The sequence below is a fragment of the Coregonus clupeaformis genome, chromosome 27 (genome assembly GCF_020615455.1).
Source record: "Coregonus clupeaformis isolate EN_2021a chromosome 27, ASM2061545v1, whole genome shotgun sequence".
Taxonomy (NCBI): Eukaryota; Metazoa; Chordata; class Actinopteri; order Salmoniformes; family Salmonidae; genus Coregonus; species Coregonus clupeaformis.
Window position 1 is genome coordinate 26,325,445 of NC_059218.1, and position 20,394 is coordinate 26,345,838.

A 20,394-nucleotide genomic window follows, 5' to 3' on the forward strand; every position below is an offset into this window, starting at 1 on the left:
GTCATGCTGGAATACCCATCCACGACCCATTTTCAATGCCCTGGCTGAGGGAAGGAGGTTCTCACCCAAGATTTGACGGTACATGGCCCCGTCCATCGTCCCTTTGATGCGGTGAAGTTGTCCTGTCCCCTTAGCAGAAAAACACACCCAAAGCATAATGTTTCCACCTCCATGTTTGACGGTGGGGATGGTGTTCTTGGGGTCATAGGCAGCATTCCTCCTCCTCCAAACATGGCGAGTTGAGTTGATAACAAAGAGCTCGATTTGGTCTCATCTGACAACAACACTTTCACCCAGTTCTCCTCTGAATCATTCAGATATTCATTGGCAAACTTCAGACGGGCCTGTATATGTGCTTTCTTGAGCAGGGGGACCTTGCGGGCGCTGCAGGATTTCAGTTCTTCACGGCGTAGTGTGTTACCAATTGTTTTCTTGGTGACTATGGTCCCAGCTGCCTTGAGATCATTGACAAGATCCTCCCGTGTAGTTCTGGGCTGCTTTCTCACCGTTCTCATGATCATTGCAACTACAAGAGGTGAGATCTTGCATGGAGCACCAGGCCGAGGGAGATTGACAGTTATTTTGTGTTTCTTCCATTTGCGAATAATCGCACCAACTGTTATCACCTTCTCACCAAGCTGCTTGGCGATGGTCTTGTAGCCCATTCCAGCCTTGTGTAGGTCTACAATCTTGTCCCTGACATCCTTGGAGAGCTCTTTGGTCTTGGCCATGGTGGAAAGTTTGGAATCTGATTGATTGATTGCTTCTGTGGACAGGTGTCTTTTATACAGGTAACAAGCTGAGATTAGGAGCACTCCCTTTAAGAGTGTGCTCCTAATCTCAGCTCGTTACCTGTATAAAAGACACCTGGGAGCCAGAAATCTTTCTGATTGATAGGGGGTCAAATACTTATTTCCCTCATTAAAATGCAAATCAATTTATAAAATTTTTGACATAAGTTTTTCTGTATTTTTTTGTTGTTATTCTGTCTCTCACTGTTCAAATAAACCTACCATTAAAGTTATAGACTGATCATTTCTTTGTCAGTGGGCATACGTACAAAATCAGCAGGGGATCAAATACTTTTTCCCTCACTGTATATCCACAGTAAAACAAGTCCTATATCGACATAACCTGAAAGGCCGCTCAGCAAGAAAGAAACCACTGCTCCAAAACCGCCATAAGACTACGGTTTGCAACTGCACATGGGGACAAAGATCGTACTTTTGGAAGAAATTTCCTCTGGTCTGATGAAACAAAAATAGAACTGTTTGGCCATAATGACCATCGTTATGTTTGGAGGAAAAAGGGGAAGGCTTGCAAACCAAAAAACACCATTCCAACTGTGAAGCACGGGGGTGGCAGCATCATGCTGTGGGAATGCTTTGCTGCAGGAGGGACTGGTGCACAAATAGATGGCATCATGAGGAAGGAAAATTATGAATTATTATATATTGAAGCAACATCTCAAGACATCAGTCAGGAAGTTAAAGCTTGGTCGCAAATGGGTCTTCCAAATGGACAATGACCCCAAGCATACTTACAAAGTTGTGGCAAAATGGCTTAAGGACAACAAATTCAAGGTATTGGAGTGGCCATCACAAAGCCCTGACCTCAATCCTATAGAAAATGTGTGGGAAGAACTGAAAAAGCGTGTGCGAGCAAGGAGGCCTGATTCAGTTACAAACCTGATTCAGTTACACTAGCTCTGTCAGGAGGAATGGGCCAAAATTCACCCCTTATTGTGTGAAGCTTGTGGAAGGCTACCCGAAACATTTGACCCAAGTTAAACAATTTAAAGGCAATGCTACCAAATACTAATTCAGTGTATGTAAACTTCTGACCCACTGGGAATGTGATGAAAGAAATAAAAGCTAAAATAAATCATTCTCTCTACTATTATTCTGACATTTCACATTCTTAAAATAAAGTGGTGATCCTAACTGACCTAAGACAGGGACATTTTACTAGGATTAAATGTCAGGAATTGTGAAAAACTGAGTTTAAATATATTTGGCTATTATTTTCCCCTAACTCTACCACCCCTAATTGGAGTAAACTAATTGACAACAACACTTAGGCTTCTACTTCCAGCTTATACAGTGCTTTCGGAAAGTATTCAGACCCCTTGACTTTTTCCACATTTTGTTACGTGACAGCCTTATTCTAAAATTGATTAAATTAATTATCATCACTCTACACACAATACCCCATAATGACGAAGCAAAAACTGGTTTTTAGATTTTTTTGCAAATCCATTACAAATAAAAAACAGAAATATCTTATTTATTAAGTATTCAGTCCCTTTGATATGAGACTCAAAGTTGAGCTCAGGTGCATCCTGTTTCCATTGATCATCCTTGAGATGTTTCTACAACTTGATTAGAGTCCACCTGTGGTAAATTGTTGATTGGACATGATTTAGAAAGGCACACACCTGTCTATATAAGGTCCCAAAGTCTACAGTGCATGTCAGAGCATAAACCAAGCCATGAGGTCAAAGGAATTGTCTGTAGAGCTCTGAGACAGGATTGTGTCGAGGCACAGAAAATGTCTGCAGCATTGCAGGTCCCCAAGAACACAGTGGCCTCCATCATTCTTAAATTGAAGAAGTTTGGAACCACCAAGACACTTCCTAGACCTTAACGCCCAGCCAAACTGAGCAATCAGGGGGAGAAAGGCCTTGGTTAGGGAGGTAACCAAGAACCCAATGGTCACTCTGATAGAACTTCAGATTTCCTCTGTGGAGATGAGAGAGCCTTCCAGAAGGACAAACATCTCTGTAGCACTCCACCAATCAGGCCTTTATGGTAGAGTGGCCAGACAGAAGCCACTCTTCAGTAAAAGGCACATGACAGCCCGCTTGGAGTTTGCCAAAAGGCACCTGAAGGACTCTCAGACCATGAGAAACAAGATTCTTTGGTCTGATGAAACCAAGATTGAACTCTTTGGCCTGAATGCCAAGCGTCACGTCTGGAGGAAACCTTGCACCATCCCTACTGTGAGGCGTGGTGGTGACATTATAAAAAACTATTTTTGTTTTGTCATTATGGGATGTTGTGTGTAGATTTATGAGGAAAAAAATTAATGTGATACATTTTAGAATAAGGGTGTAACGTAACCAAATGTGGAATAAGTCAAAGAGTCTGAATACTTTCTGAATGCACTGTACATACAATACACATTTTGTTTGTTTTTAATCCCATCCTTCATCTAGCCTCAACCCCTCCCATCTATCTCTGAAGACCATCCAGTTTTGTTTTCTATTTGCCAGATATTTTTAACTTTGCTGTTTCACAAAAGTTCTGAACCTATATACATTTTACAGACACAGTATATTTTACATGAGTTGTCTTGCTGTATTAAGTCCCACCCTTCAGCTCCACTCAACCCCTCCCATCTATCTCTGAACACCATCCAGTTTTGATTTATTTTTGCCATATATTTTTCAAAATATGCAGAGCTGGGATGGTTGTATCCCCCATATATAACATTCTATTGGTTGCAAGAATTTTGTATAATAATTTCAATAGAAACATTCTAAGTTTTGAATCCAGCGGCGTTTTGTGTATCAGTTCATTAACCATGTGCGGTGGAATTGGTACATCGAAAATCTCTTCCCAACTATTTTTTGTTGGTTTGTTCTTTACTACTCTATTTACTCATGTAAATAGGGCAAAGTTCAGCACCTGTCTCCCAGTGCTTTGGATGGTACTCTAGGGCCAGAGCTGAGTTTCAGAGCCCTGAAATAGAAGTCATCAGAGGCAGGTGTAAATTACAGAAAAAGACAGCAAAACATGATAAACCTGACATGACCCAACCCGGCTGGAGACTTACGAGGTGTTGCCTTTATACTGTAAGCTCTGAAACGCGCTGCCAACTATCCCTCAGAAGAACAACATTTATGTCTTCCACACAGGCGCCATACCAGCCTGTGGGAGAGTACGACCTGACAAAGGCTTTTTGAAAGGCTAGCGAAAGCTTTCTTTCTTTAAACAAAGAACCTGTGTGATATTTCCAACACAGAGTCAATCCTATCATGACAATCTATGTGTTGCTGTTCAATTGGAAAAAGCAACAAAATAGTTGTGATCTAGTTGAATTGGTTTAGCCAGGAGTTGCTGAAATTGCAAAAACAAAGAGGTTGTAAAGACAAAAAAGAATGGATCCCTTGCAAGCAAAGGAGGAAACAACTAAGTGTCTGTCTTTCATCATTTGAATAATATCTGATTTAAGATGTGAAGACCTGAAGACCACACAAGTGACTCCTCATTAGTCTGAGTGAAAACACTACCTGGTTGACCCAACAAGTAGGACGTAGTCTTTCTTTGTTTTTATTAACATGACCAAAGGGGGGTTTATTAAGTGTATGCCCAGGGTTGGGGAGGAACTGATTACATGTAATCCGTTACGGTCACACTTAATTTGGATAGTCCTATATAGATGATGTAATCAGATTAGAGATACCTTTGAAAAACGACATGATTACTTCTTTGATGACTTTTAAATTCCGAAAGGATGTTTACGAGAAAAAACCCCATTGACACCTTTCTGGTTTCTCAATGACATTCAATTCAGCATTGAAAAAATGTTTAAGTTTGTTCCACCTGAACAAGTCTGACCACTAGTCAGAGACCACTATGATGACACACCAAATAGGTTTGATGGATCCTTTTTGTCTTCTTCTTCTTCAAGTTTCAAGTTTTTAATGTCACGTGAACAAATACAGTGAAATGCTTTCTTGCAGGCTCTAACCCCAACAAAAACACACAAGATATACAAATAAGAAATAAGAAGAGCACGATAAAGTAAGTAAGCATACTATATACATTGTCAGTTCCAGTACCATATTTACAATGTGAAGGGATACTGGATCGATAGAGGTAGATACAGTGCAATCGGAAAGTATTCAGACCTCTTGACTTTTGTCCACATTTTGTTACGTTACAGCCTTATTCTAAAATGGATTACATTGTTTTTGTCCCTCATCAATCTACACACAATACCCCATAATGACAAACCAAAAAAGACATTTGTGCAAATTTATACAAAATAAAAAAACGTAAATATCACATTTACATACGTTTTCAGACGGGTATTGTGTGTAGCTTGATGAGAAAAATAATGAATTTAATCCATCTTAGAATAAGGCTGTAACATAACAAAATGTGGAAAAAGTGAAGGGGTCTGAGTACTTTCCAAATGCACTGTATGTATAGGGGTAAGGTGAGTAGGCATCAGGATATATGATAAACATAGTAGCAGCAGCATATATTATTATTGTGTGTGTGTGTCTGTGTGTGTAGAGTCAGTATAAATGTATGTGCATGTTATGTGTGTGTGAATAAACGATGGAGTGAGTGTTTGTGTGTGTGTTGGAGTGTCAATGTGCGTGAGTGTGTAGGGCCTTGTAAATGTGCATAGAGACAGTGCAAAAATATAAAATAAAATACAAGGGTCAACTCAGATAGTCCATGTAGCCATTTTGTTAGCTATTTAGTTAGATATTTAGCAGTCTTATGGCTTAGGGATAGAAGCTGTTCAGGAGCCTGTTGGTGTGAGACTTGATTCACCGGTACCGCTTGCCGTGCGGAATCAGTCTATGGCTTGGGTGGCTGGAGTCTTTAACGATTTTGCACACCGCCTGATATAAAGGTCCTGCATGGCAGGGAGCTCAGCCCCAGTGATGTACTGGGCTGACTGCACCACTTCTGTAGCACCATTTTCATGCCTTTTAAGGGAAAATAAATCAGATTACGTAACTGAGTTTGGGTAATCCAAAAGTTACATTACTGATTACAATTCTGAACAGGTAGCTAGTAACTGTAACAGATTACATTTAGAAAGTAACCTACCAACCCTGCTCATGTCAAGTCCAAACCATTTGCTTGTACCGAAAACCTGAATGAGCAATCCATTTATTGGTGCAAATTACATTTTCAACATTTCCTTTTTTGTTCTCAGGCATGTCATTTATTGGGTGATTTCATGTTAGTCACTTAAAATCACCCAATCACAAACTGTGTAGACTCTGAGCTTTAGTTAAGATATAGTTAGAACATGCATATGGCACTGCTACAGTAGTATAATCATATTTCTGCTCAAACTTCCAGTGATATGTGCAGGTGCCAGGAGCCCGTTTATAAAGTGAACCTGTAATTGATAGAAAAGGGAGTAGAAAAAGTATATTACGTTTGTTAGCGCGGTGTGTCCTTTCTTACAGACCTGACCCGAGATTTTAAATCGAAGTCGTAAATTTGTTTTGTGGCTGTAAATTCTTGGGTCACTCAGGAATTATATTCACCTGGTGCATTTGATTGATTTGTGGACCGGCTCAACTGATCTCGGCCCAACGTCTGATGTCATCGACCATGAATCCCTAGGCTGCCTGGCTTCCTCTCTGCCTAGCATGCCAGAAATACTGCCATAATTGCTCTCTTTCTTTCTCTTCCCTACCCCCGTCTCTCTCTCTCTACCTCTCTCACCCCTTCCCTTTTTCTCTTTCTGTCTCCTCTCATCTTTCTCTCTCCCTCTCTCTATTACTCTCTCTCTCCCCTCTCTCTCTCACTCCTGTCTCATCAAATTAGAAGGCAACCGTTACTTTATGGCGGCATTGCTAATTCACACAAATATCCATCCACCGTTTGTTCGCCTCATTATTTGTTGAGCTTTCAAAATGATAGCACAGGGACAAAACCATGGGACTACAGTTGAAGTCGGCAGTTTACATACACCTTAGCCAAATACATTTAAACTCATTTTTTCACAATTCCTGACATTTAATCCTAGTAAAAAATGCCCTTTCTTGGGTCAGTTAGGATCACCACTTTATTTTAAGAATGTGAAATGTCATAATAATAGTAGAGAGAATTATTTATTTCAGCTTTTATTTCTTTCATCACATTCCCAGTGGGTCAGAAGTTTACATACACTCAATTAGTATTTGGTAGCATTGTCTTAAAATTGTTTAACTTGTGTCAAACGTTTCGGGTAGCCTTACACAAGCTTCCCACAATAAATTGGGTGAATTTTGGGCCATTCCTCCTGACAGAGCTGGTGTAATTGAGTCAGGTTTGCAGGCCTCCTTGCGCGCACACGCTTTTTCAGTTCTGCCGACAAATTTTACATAGGATTGAGGTCAGGGCTTTGTGATGGCCACTCCAATACTTTGACTTTGTTGGAAGTATGCTTGGGGTCATTGTCCATTTGGAAGACCCATTTGTGACCAAGCTTTAACTTCCTGACTGATGTCTTGAGATGTTGCTTCAATATATCCACATAATTTTCTTTCCTCATGATGCCATCTATTTTGTGAAGTGCACCAGTCCCACCTGCAGCAAAGCACCCCCACTGCATGATGCTGCCACCCATGTTCTTCACGGTTGGGATGGTGTTCTTTGGCTTGCAAGCCTTCCCCTTTTTCCTCCAAACATAACGATGGTCATTATTGCCAAACAGTTCTATTTTTGTTTCATCAGACCAGAGGACATTTCTCCCAAAAGTACGATCTTTGTCCCCATGTGCAGTTGCAAACCATAGTCTGGCTTTTTTATGGCGGTTTTGGAGCAGTGGCTTCTTCCTTGCTGAGTGTTCTTTCAGGTTATGTCGATATAGGACTCATTTTACTGTGGATATAGATACTTTTGTACCTGTTTCCTCCAGCATCTTCACAAGGTCCTTTGCTGTTGTTCTGGGATTGATTTGCACTTTTCGCACCAAAGTACGTTCATCTCTAGGAGACAGAACGCATCTCCTTCCTGAGAGGTATGATGGCTGCGTGGTCCCATGGTGTTTATACTTGCATACTATTGTTTGTACAGATGAACGTGGTACCTTCAGGCATTTGGAAATTGCTCCCAAGGATGAACCAGACTTGTGGAGGTCTACAATTTTTTTTCTGAGGTCTTGGCTGATTTATTTTGATTTTCCCATGATGTTAAGCAAAGAGGCACTGAGTTTGAAGGTAGGCCTTTAAATACATCCACAGGTACACCTCCAATTGACTAAAATTATAGTGGGGAAAAAAAGTATTTAGTCAGCCACCAATTGTGCAAGTTCTCCCACTTAAAAAGATGAGAGAGGCCTGTAATTGTCATCATAGGTACACGTCAACTATGACAGACAAATTGAGAAAAAAAATCCTGAAAATCACATTGTAGGATTTTTTATGAATTTATTTGCAAATTATGGTGGAAAATAAGTATTTGGTCACCTACAAACAAGCAAGATTTCTGGCTCTCACAGACCTGTAACTTCTTCTTTAAGAGGCTCCTCTGTCCTCCACTCGTTACCTGCATTAATGGCACCTGTTTGAACTTGTTATCAGTATAAAAGACACCTGTCCACAACCTCAAACAGTCACACTCCAAACTCCACAATGGCCAAGACCAAAGAGCTGTCAAAGGACACCAGAAACAAAATTGTAGACCTGCACCAGGCTGGGAAGACTGAATCTGCAATAGGTAAGCAGCTTGGTTTGAAGAAATCAACTGTGGGAGCAATTATTAGGAAATGGAAGACATACAAGACCACTGATAATCTCCCTCGATCTGGGGCTCCACGCAAGATCTCACCCCGTGGGGTCAAAATGATCACAAGAACGGTGAGCAAAAATCCCAGAACCACACGGGGGGACCTAGTGAATGACCTGCAGAGAGCTGGGACCAAAGTAACAAAGCCTACCATCAGTAACACACTACGCCGCCAGGGACTCAAATCCTGCAGTGCCAGACGTGTCCCCCTGCTTAAGCCAGTACATGTCCAGGCCCGTCTGAAGTTTGCTAGAGTGCATTTGGATGATCCAGAAGAGGATTGGGAGAATGTCATATGGTCAGATGAAACCAAAATAGAACTTTTTGGTAAAAACTCAACTCGTCGTGTTTGGAGGACAAAGAATGCTGAGTTGCATCCAAAGAACACCATACCTACTGTGAAGCATGGGGGTGGAAACATCATGCTTTGGGGCTGTTTTTCTGCAAAGGGACCAGGACGACTGATCCGTGTAAAGGAAATAATTAATGGGGCCATGCATCGTGAGATGGAACCTCCTTCCATCAGCAAGGGCATTGAAGATGAAACGTGTCTGGGTCTTTCAGCATGACAATGATCCCAAACACACCGCCCGGGCAACGAAGGAGTGGCTTCGTAAGAAGCATTTCAAGGTCCTGGAGTGGCCTAGCCAGTCTCCAGATCTCAACCCCATAGAAAATCTTTGGAGGGAGTTGAAAGTCCGTGTTGCCCAGCGACAGCCCCAAAACATCACTGCTCTAGAGGAGATCTGCATGGAGCAATGGGCCAAAATACAAGCAACAGTGTGTGAAAACCTTGTGAAGACTTACAGAAAACGTTTGACCTGTGTCATTGCCAACAAAGGGTATATAACAAAGTATTGAGCAACTTTTGTTATTGACCAAATACTTATTTTCCACCATAATTTGCAAATAAATTCATTAAAAATCCTACAATGTGATTTTCTAGATATATTTTTCTCATTTTGTCTGTCATAGTTGACGTGTACCTATGATGAAAATTACAGGCCTCTCTCATCTTTTTAAGTGGGAGAACTTGCACAATTGGTGGCTGACTAAATACTTTTTTTCCCACACTGTATAGGTGAGAAGACAACAGTAGAGGTGAGAAGGGTATAACGTGGCAACAACTCAACAGACTTTCACTCTCTGAGGGTGATGTACAGGTCATAGGGCAACGGCAATACTTACCACAGAGAAGTGAACAACAGAACAAAAACAAATACATCTGTCTTTTATCCTGTTCTATCTTTAATTTCCACCTTGTTGTTTAGCCTACTTTTCATTTCACTCTTGGAATGGTGCCATATTAAATCTGGGCCTGTATTAATAAAGCGTCTCAGAGTAGGAGTGCTGATCTAGGATCAGTTCTGCTTTTTAGATCATAATGAATAAGATTACATGGACAGTGGGGACATGATCCTAGATCAGCACTCCTACTCTGAGAGGCTTTATGAATACGGGCCCAGGTCCAAAGTATTTTAGGTTGGGGGATCTTACTTGTAGAGGCTGTCGGGTTCCAGGCACTTGAAGACCAGCGAGTAGAGCACAGAGTGAGGATGGTCTCCGTTCCTCCGACCCGCCACCACACAGGACGAACCCAAACCTGAGAACAGGTCATCCACCAGACTTAACACCTCACCTACAGGAGATGGAGGGAGGGGGGGGGAGAGAGAGAGAGAGAGAGAGAGAGAGAGAGAGAGAGAGAGAGAGAGAGAGAGAGAGAGAGAGAGAGAGAGAGAGAGAGAGAGAGAGAGAGAGAGAGAGAGAAAGTGAGAGCGAGAAAGAGGATGTAGAATGAGAGAAAGTGAGTGAATAGATGTATGGCGAGGAAGAGAAAGAGAACGAGGGAGAGACAATCACAGGGTTAATACACTTACTGTACGTTGACCAGGTTGGAACCCATGTCCTGTTCCTCTTAAATAAAGTGCCAAATCTACTAGAAAGGCCACAAGTGTGCTGTTTTGTCCTAACATGCACTCTCACCTATTGTTCTTCAGTGATACGTTTTACAAAACAAACACATGCCAAGCTAGCCTTGGGTCACATGGCACGTTTCAACAGAAAACAGACACAAGTGCAAAGAAAAATCATGAATGAAGTTTTAAGAGGGAGATTCTTTCCAGCATCGATCCTGCCACTTGGCGCTTAATTGTGTTCTAAGTCAGACTTCTTCTGGCAGCCGGCCCTACACGGTACATTATAGAACCGTAAGAAAAAATGACTTTTCTACTTTATGGCCACATGGTACTGTTACAATGATATCTCACTGAGAACCCCTGTGTCACACAAACACCAGTTCACAAGTTGTGAAATATCTTTCATTTCAGCTTACAGGAAAATAATGACACACTTGTTCATTCAGACATGCACCAAACCGTTTCCAGCACTCAGAGGGGTTGTGGAAAAAAGAGAGAGCTGTCGAAACAGTTTAAAAGCTCTAAAATGTTGGGGATTTCAAATGATTTCTACAAGACGTAAAGGGAGCTTAGCTTCAGCTTATGACATGCAGGCCAACTTATAAACACAGGGTATATGTCAGTACAGTGGAGCAGGAGGGGATGGTAAGGAGGGCTTGCAAAAGAGAGGAGGAAAGAAGAAGTAAACAAATGAAAGATTTGACATGTTCCCAGAAAGGGGTCTGTGTATAGTAGGTTTCCCAAACACATTCCTATACTTCGAGTCTCTCTGTGCCAGGTTTACTATTTCGAAGGTTTTCTCTTTCTAAACATGCAATGCAAATTGGACCTTTATTTATTCACAGGAGGAGAGCCAGCAGAACAAGTACACTATAGGTTATTTTTTTTCTGCTGGACTGAAATCCTCTTTTGAGAAACATGCTAAAATATGCCTAACTGGAATTTTCTTGGAATTTTCTTGATCCTCCACCGATATAATTGATGATTTACTTGAAAGTTTATGTTATGCTTGTGTAAATTCTCTCTCTGGGATTAATTACTTTACGTATATTCAGTCCACATGTTGTAAATTAAAGCGTAAATACGAGCAGTCTTTGCACATTCATAGTAAATTAACTCCAACTACAAAATCTATGGTGGCATCCACCAGCACACTCAGTAAATAATACATTTCCAGATCCTTCTTTGAAAAATCCATGTTAACCCAACCAAAAATGAAATATGAGAGCACATCGACACTAGTTCAAACACACTGTGCTTACACATCACAGGCTTTGTCCATAAAGGCTGATACCTTGTTTAATAAGAACACCTGGCAAAAAGAACACTTAAAATGACATATACCTCTCTAAGCGGATGGTGCTCGGCACACAGTAATTTACTGTCCCGAAACCATGTAAAAGTGTTTCACCATTTTTTAAATGGAGGATGGGATGGGTAAGTAAGGGAAGCTATATTGTCTTAGCATAGCCGAGCAGTCCCTTCGAACCTGGGGTCGCAGCTGCAGCTTCTTCAGGCGGAGTCAACATGGACCTTATGATTCCACCGTATGTGTGGCCTTGGCCCGCATACCACCAAGCTGCTACTGCTGCTCAAGATTTGTGGAACAGATCTGGGACCGGTTTCCCAAAAGCATCTTAAGGCTATGTTCATAGCTAGACCCTTCGAAGGAGCATCGTTAGATCTCTGAGCTGTTTCTCAAAACCATCGTTAATAAAGTTGCTCTTGAAAACGCTCTTTGTTAGACCACAGCTAAGTACGTCATTAGATGCTTTTTTGCCCTTCCGCGTCACTTTATACACAGAATATATCAGCTTAACACAAAATCAAGTTGTTTATCTGTCTTTCTGTGACCACAGATAACTTCAGAACAAATGTGACAGTGAAGGATTCAAAGATGCTTCAAATGAAAACCAAGATTAATGTATTAAAATATAAATACAGTATAGCAGGGTGATTTTATTTGCCCCCCCAAGTTTTCAGATGTTGTTATTTATTGTTGGACATAAAATAATGTAAAAACACCTGCAAATTAGCTCCAGGTGATTTTAATTTAGGAAATCTGTTCCAAAGTATTCCCACACATAATAGAGAGATACTGTATATGTGATCATTTACAAATGTAAGCAAGGTTTGAAATTATTATGTTTTAGTAAAATGGTATGGAGTATCTGCTTGGGCTTCTTGCGGTCCCCTGACCATTCGCTCAATAACAAAATCGACCCGCGGCTGAATCTAGTTGATGATCCCTGCAGTATAGGCACATACAGTATATATTTGAATGATATTGAAATCAATTTCATGTTAATTTAATTTAGTTTTTTAAGCTATTTGTATTTTTGCCTCAATATAGTTAATGATGTGTAATGTCATGCCAAATCTTGATTTAGTGCATTATTATAGAGTAAGCATTAGAATATCCGCCTCAATATTTGTAGCCACACTTGATATCTCTCTAGGAGCTGATCTGTCATCAGTATTGTGGAATAATTTGAATGTTAAGGTAAGATTGTAAAGGGAGAACGCTGATTCAAAAGTAGTGCTTTCTTTCTTTCGATCATATCCATATCGACACATGCCTCAATGACGCACTTAGCGAACGATCTCTCTGCGTGGGGTTTTGGGAAATGCATGTTACATACTCTGCCATTGTAGGAAAGATGCATCATTAAAACACACGTAAACCTAAATTCCATCGCTATCGGGAAACCAGGCCCAGCTCTTCATTCACCGTTCTCCTTTAATTGCTTTTCTCCTTTGTTTTGTTTCGTTAATTGCGATGCGAGCGACGCGATGACAAAGTGTTGTTGGGGGCTACCATAAACTGGAAGAATGATTTGGGGATGTTGAATGGGATAGAATGTGTTTTAGAATGTACTTAGCCTAGCTAGAATGTTACGTTTTTCATAAAAATTATAACAAAGGCAGGATTACGGAAGCGTTCAGGTTGACCTTTCCTCGGAGTTAGCATATTCCGAAAGCCAAGTATGCTAACAGTCAAATAATTGGTGAAACAGTAAATTACCCCTATCAGACAAACCATAATGATGTATTTAAGATTGACTATTGACCCAATACAGCTTGCCTCAGAATGCCTTTCCAGTCTATACTTCCCTTTCAATGGCACGACTATGAAAGGAATGCCCAGGACAAGCCATAAATCTGCTGCTTCATGTAGGCTAAAAGTAGAAAGAGACAGCGCAGAAAAGGAAGGTTGAGGGGCGAAAGGGGGAGGAGGGAGGAGAGTGCAAGAAGGAGGGAGGGAGGGAGGGAGGGAGGGAGGGAGGGAGGGAGGGAGGGAGGGAGGGAGGGAAGTCGGAAGTTTAATGTTTCTGGATGTGGTCTGTGAAGGAATAATGTCTTTGTATGTTTTGATAATCAGAATAAATCAGGGGCTGATGCGTGACTTGGTGCAGTCTAGATCAAGGATATCCATTTATAGATGTGTAATTATCACATAATTGTGAGTTGCAAAAAGGCCAAAGACAAACAGCAGGGCTCACGCTCCCGTCTCTCAGGCAGCCTGCCCACCCATGGCTGTCCTGTCCACTCACACAATACTGAACCCCACCAGCAAGTGAGAGAGCTCACTGCACTGAGGCTAACCGCCACAAACACACGTGCACTCTCACAGAGGCAATCACACGTGTACAAACACAGGCATAGGCACGCGCACACACACTTACACACACATGCAAACACACGCACACACACACACACAAACACACACACTCTCCACTGGGCACAGACATTAGTTCAACGACTAGATTTGATTTACATTTGGTTGAGTTGAATTCAACGTGAAATCAACCAAAAAAGTCACTATGTCATTGGATTTAGGTTTAAAGTTAGGTGAATAAAAGACCAAATTCCCATTAGTTGATGACTTTTTTCTAATCCAATTTCCACGTTGATTTAACGTCATCACATTGAATAGTTTTGTTGAAATGACCTGGAAACAACGTTGATTCAACCTGTTTTTGCCGAGTGGATCACTCACACAGCCCTAAGATGCTGACCACACTAGGCTGTTGCGTGCGCAAGCGTTGTAAAATAAATGTACACATCCATGTTATTCAATCATTTCATCCAAACTGCTCGCACGCGCCAATGAGTGTCTGCTTAACCAGGCGCTAAAATAGAACTTGGCAATGCAAATAGTCCGGGTAGCCATTTGATTAGCTGTTCAGGAGTCTTATGGCTTGGGGGTAGAAGCTGTTAAGAAGCCTTTTGGACTTAGACTTGGCGCTCCGGTACCGCTTGCCGTGTGGTAGCAGAGAGAACATACTATGACTAGGGTGGCTGGAGTCTTTGACAATATACATTTAGCTGGTTCAGCGTTCTTTTTGATATTTCAACCTGCGTGTCCTGATCGCTTCTGGTGTGGATGGACAAAATTAACGTACGTGCAATGGCGCACACGGACGCATGCACGTGCCCGGTGTAGTCAGCATGTAAGACAAAGATAAGGAGGTTAAAGAAAGGAAGGGACACGTGTGTGGCAGGCAGATAGTTTCCCACCGTCAGGGCTGTGTTTATTCATGCATGGTTAGGTAAACCAACACAGTATTCAACACATACCAGATGGTAACATCGTCAGCGCTCTCTGAGGACATTGCTCTCTAATGACTGGTCAAGACCAGAGGCCTATCTTTAGACTCTTCAGCAGATAACCAGGGAAACAGGAGGACAAGAGAAAAAAAGAGAGACCAGACATGTTTGTATGGGCCCATTCAAAGTACCTTAACACCCTTTCTTCCTGCTACTGGTAGTGAAACATCTCACCAGATGCAGCCCCTTACCCAGCCCCACATTAAAACTGTCCCGTTCAAAAATCGACCTCTATCCTCAGACTGAGACACTGCCCCCGCCTTATGCCCAGTCTCAGGCCCCTCCCTGTATGCAGCCTAACAATGAACAACCTAACAGCCCCAGCCCTAAACCCAGCCTCTAATCCCAGCTCCAGCCACTCGACCCAGACTCTTTCTCCATCCCCATCCCAAGCCCCCTTTCCTGTACCCCCTTTACCCTCTTGGTTTCTCTCCTGCCTGCCTGTGAGTAGCTAGCCTGGCGCTGGCAGAGGCCTCGTTTACCTTAGCTCACCCCTTTTAGGTAACACCTCAGCCCTGCCAAAACTTCGCTGTCAGCCCACTGTACGAGAAAGTACACAGTGCAGCACGAGCGCTCCTGCCTGCCTTCATTCATTCAGTGCTGCGCAGAGAGGGAAGGGGCGGAGGGAGAAGGAGGGGTGGAGAAGGGAGGGAAAGAAGGAGGGAGGAGGAGTGTAGGTTACGCACCGCTGCTGCTTTTTATTCCAGTCCTGTGGGGTTCCGCGACGGGGGTGCGAAAAAGCAGGCAGCACCACACCACACCACAAGGGAGGGGGAACCTCGCTTTCCTGCGAGCCTACATACCACACGCACGCACACACACATGCAGGCATGCACACAGATGGATACAAACTCAAACGTAGATGGATACACGCTCACACACAAGCACACACTCAGATGGATACACCACTCGAAAGTCACACTTGCACTTTCTCCATCTCACACGCACAGATGGTAACACTAAAACACACAGATACTAACTTACACTCTCACATAGACACACACAGCCAGGGATGGTTCTAAAGTGCCTGAATAGAAGGGATACTGCACAGTGAGAGACAACACAGCAGCTAAGAAGGAGAGTATGTAACCTATACAAGGGAGGGAGGGACTTAGGGAGGGAGGGCTTCCCTCTCTCTGAGTAAGGTGGGTTTGGAAGCAGTGGGTCTTTAAGGGCGTGTGTGAGTTACAGGCATTACAGTATGTCTGGGTCACAGACATGGGTATTATGTGGCCTGCCCTCCAAGACACATTCAATTCGCCCCTAACAATACACACAAATGTAACTGCAAATATTGCAAAGAACCACAGCGTCTTGTGGAGATTGTTTTTCATTATTTCCAACTAACCCTCGCCTATGGAGGAGCGGATGACGTCAACTCGGTATGACCTCCACCAACTTTCATCAAGTCCAAAACAGCTCAGGACAGGAATAATAAGGCACAGACGATTATGGAACCTGTTAACATGGAAACGTAATTCATTTGGCCCCCATTTCCAAAACACTCCTTCCACACTCCTGTACGTCACGTAACATTGGATCTGCCTTTGGAAGGCAACTAAACAATATTAGTCCTTTCTTTCATTCACAGGTGGCTGGGTTGGAGAACTCAACATTAATAAGCATAGATCGCAGATCCGAATCCCGTCACCGAACACAAACCTAAACGATTGAGGAGGGGAAACTGTCTAACTGGGTAACTGACCTTAGATCAGCGTCTGGTTGGGGCAATGTGTTAGGAGCTTGGAGGGCTTGGGCGGTATACCGTATATAGCGTATACCGGTGTATTTGGAAATAGCCACGGGATGGTTTTACAATACCATCAATACTGTTTAAACTATTTTTGTGAAGTTTCTTAATAAATTTGAATATTTGTAGCTACTTTTTAAGGAAATACCTGCAGCCAACTTGTGCAATACATTAGGAGATAAAGCATATTGCATTCTCCATTTCACCTGTTACATTATCTTTCATTATGAAGCTTACCAGTAGTCCCCAGTCACATGGTGTTTGTTTACAAACACACAACAACGAGAGACCAGAACCTTGTAAGTCACTCACTGTTGTGCAGCATGCGCCAGTTGATCTAGTTACAGTATGGAATTCACAACTAAATGTTTGCCAGCAAAATATCTTAGAACTATTAAGTTAACTTTCTAAAATGTGCTAAATGCGCTGCAGTTGTGCATTTGGTTTGCTAATTTAGTAGCTAGTTATCTAGCTAAGTTGTTAGCATTTTGCAAAATCAAACTTCTCTTGTTAACAGCAGAGAATCCCCCTTCTGGATCAAGAGCCTTGCTTTCTTTTGTTTTGTGCGTGCAGCAAACCGTGAGTAGCATTATTGAGTTACTTGTTTAATTTTATGAGCTGAGATGTCTGTCCTGTAAATAGTTTATGTCAGAGACTGTATAAAAAGTTCCCAAATGTGTTCGTTAGCATTTAGCTTGCATTTGCTATTGGATTGTGCATGTACTTGTTAGCATTGCTAACCATTGGATTAGAGAGGCTCAGTGGGGTTTTAAAATAGCGACCCTTGTGTTCAGTGCCAGTATTACAGAATATCCCGGGATGGCACAAGGTCGGTATGAAGGTATGACAAACTGAATACCGCCCAAGCCTAGCTCTAGGATTGTGTGGCCTCCATAGGAGCTCTGGTCTGCTCCCTGTCAACCTGGCTGTCAATACCAAGGCAAAACCAGGCAGAGCTAGCAAAGTTTAGGCCCCCCAAAACTCTATTACGGGAGAAACTATATTGCGTGATCTCCAGTTTACATGGTGATTAAAACCTCATGACAAATGCCATGTGACCTGTCCTTAAAGTAAGCAGAGAGAGGAACAAGTCATCGCTAGGGAACGTGAGGGAGGACGGAGGAGGACGGACCGGGAGACTGGAAACATTTCAGTTCCTCCCACTTCCTGACTCCCCAACCTACCCCACCAATTTTATCTTATTTGTCCCTATATGGGTGAGGGTGTGGTGTGTGGTAGCCTGCTGCTTTGTGTTGGAAGGCCAGACCTCCTCTTAAGAGAGCAGGGCCTGCCTGACATATCATTTCAATTACACTGTTCAATGCAGGCGGAATATAATTGCTCTAGCCATTAGCTCGCTGTGTGTGCCTCCTCGGTCGGTGTGGTGTGTGCGCCCTGGGGTCATTGGGTTCACTCATTTACTTTTTCTTCCCAAAGAGGAGGAGAGGGGAGCCAAACTGGAGAAGTACTGTGACTATAGAGACAAATAGGGAGTCGATGCTTGTTCACTGTCATGTCTGGTTTGAACAGCTGTGGAAATTCACTTGAACTTCAACATTTCGGTAACTCTTGAATTTTGAAAATTTCTGGAATTCTCTTAAATTGTGTTTTTCATTTGAGGTGAGAGTATGTTGGAGTTAACACACATTTCCTACTGGTGTCACATTGCAAAATTGCTTTATTGTTCGCTAAAACATGTTCTTGATGTTTAAGATAAATGTTTCACCCTAACCGGAGAAACCTGGATGCAGGATTTGCTTGAGTAGCCTCCTGAGTGTGTAAAAGTTCCGTAATGTGTCTCGGCTGACTAAACAGACAGACGGCATCTTTGGGGCATCTCTGGGGCTTGGCCCAGACGTCTCTCCCTCATGTCTGTCCCGCTCTCTAAGACACCCTAAGACAGCCCGACTGGCCCTTAAAAGTACACGGGGAGCTAACATGAATGATATGTATGTTAATCTCTCATGGCTCAAAGTGGAAGAGAGATTGACTTCATCACTACTTGCTTTTGTGAGAAGTGTTGACAAGCTGAATGTACCGAGCTGTCTGTTTAAACTACTAGCACACAGCTCGGACACCCATGCATACCCCATAAGACATGCCACCAGAGGTCTCTTCACAATCCCCAAGTCCAGAAGAGACACACACAAAGGTACAGACACATGCATACGCACACAAGCGCTAGCACACGCACTCTACACACATATACATTATAATATTGTTGTATAGTGGTATAATACATTTTGTATTGTAGATATGCAGTGGTGTAATAATGTTATATGATGTACTGTTTTATCTTTTGTTTTATATGTAATGTAAGTGCCTTAATGTGTTTGGACCCCAGGAAGGGTAGCTGCTGCCTTTGCAACAGCTAATGGGGATCCCTAATAAATACAAATACCCTGACTAGTTTCAAGTTTTAATGTCACATGCACAAGTACAGTGAAATGCCTTGCAAGCTCCAAACCCAACAATGCAGTAATCAATATCAATGTAGCACTAAAAACACACGAGAAATAAAAATAAGAAATAAGAAGAACACGTGAAAGTAAGAAGCTATATACAGTGTCAGTTCCAATAGCATATGTGACCGACCGGCTAGATTCGGTCTTATGTAGCAAAATTTGAAATTGTGTTTTTTACATTAGATAAAAGTAGAGACAGAGCTAGAAAATTGTATATCATACACTACAGTTGAGGAACAATGGGAAGGTGTAAAATAACTTTTGAGAAAATTGAATATTTTGGTACACATACTGGAGCGCTCTTCTTTGTCTACACCCATTCAGCATCGTTCACACCTTCTTAAGCTTTAGCCCCACCCATCTCTTTAAGGATTCACATGTGAGGCCATATACTAAACAAGCAAAGATTTCAAGACTAAAGGCTGGTTTATACTATGGGTGTGTAGTGCAAGAGTGTTTTCTGGGCGTTTGTAAACTCAGAGCGTTGACAGATTGTCCGTCTGTAAATTCAGAGCGTTTCGCTCTCGGAGCGTTCAGAGCGCACACTGGACGCTCTGGCCGAGGAGTAGGGTTAATTTGAGCGTTCTGACCTAACAACAGCAGTCAAGCACCCAAGCTAACTGACTAACGTTGGCTAGCTTGCTAGCTACTTCCAGAAACAGAGCTGGTTAGGCTGTTTTTATGTTATCCAGAGCGTTGGTGACTGCAACTGTGCTGCTGGCAACCATTTAATTACGCTTTTTTGCCAATGTTTACTGACACCGGCCATATTCAACGGGTGTTGAGCGTTCATAAATTTGTCAGTTATTCTGCGCTCTGGCACACTCAGACGAGAGTGCTCTTAAATCGGAGTAGATATCCAGAGCGAATGTACCAGCTACGTCTATCGACAGTTGTCGCAGTGACATCATGAACATTCTTTTGAAATGGTTACTTGCATAGTGGAGTCATGTAGCTAGCTAGCTAAACAATGAACCATAATCCCAAATCATAACGTTACTACCCTGCATTAATGTGCAGGTAGCTAACCAACCAGGTTCAATGTTAACTAGCTAACATTAGGCTCTAACTAGCAATGCAAATGGCTCTGAGATACAAATAATATTACTACACAGATCATT

The 20,394-nt window shown here is 42.3% G+C and overlaps 1 protein-coding gene across 1 annotated transcript in view; it reads right to left on the reverse strand.

The window, feature by feature from the left end:
• LOC121541685 (astrotactin-2-like) overlaps positions 1–20,394 on the reverse strand; it is a 532,790-nt gene that overhangs the window by 21,180 nt on the left and 491,216 nt on the right. Inside the window, exon 20 of the mRNA XM_041850922.2 lies at positions 10,029–10,170. Within this exon, the coding sequence (XP_041706856.1) occupies positions 10,029–10,170 (142 nt within the window). The remainder of the gene's footprint in view (positions 1–10,028; positions 10,171–20,394) is intronic.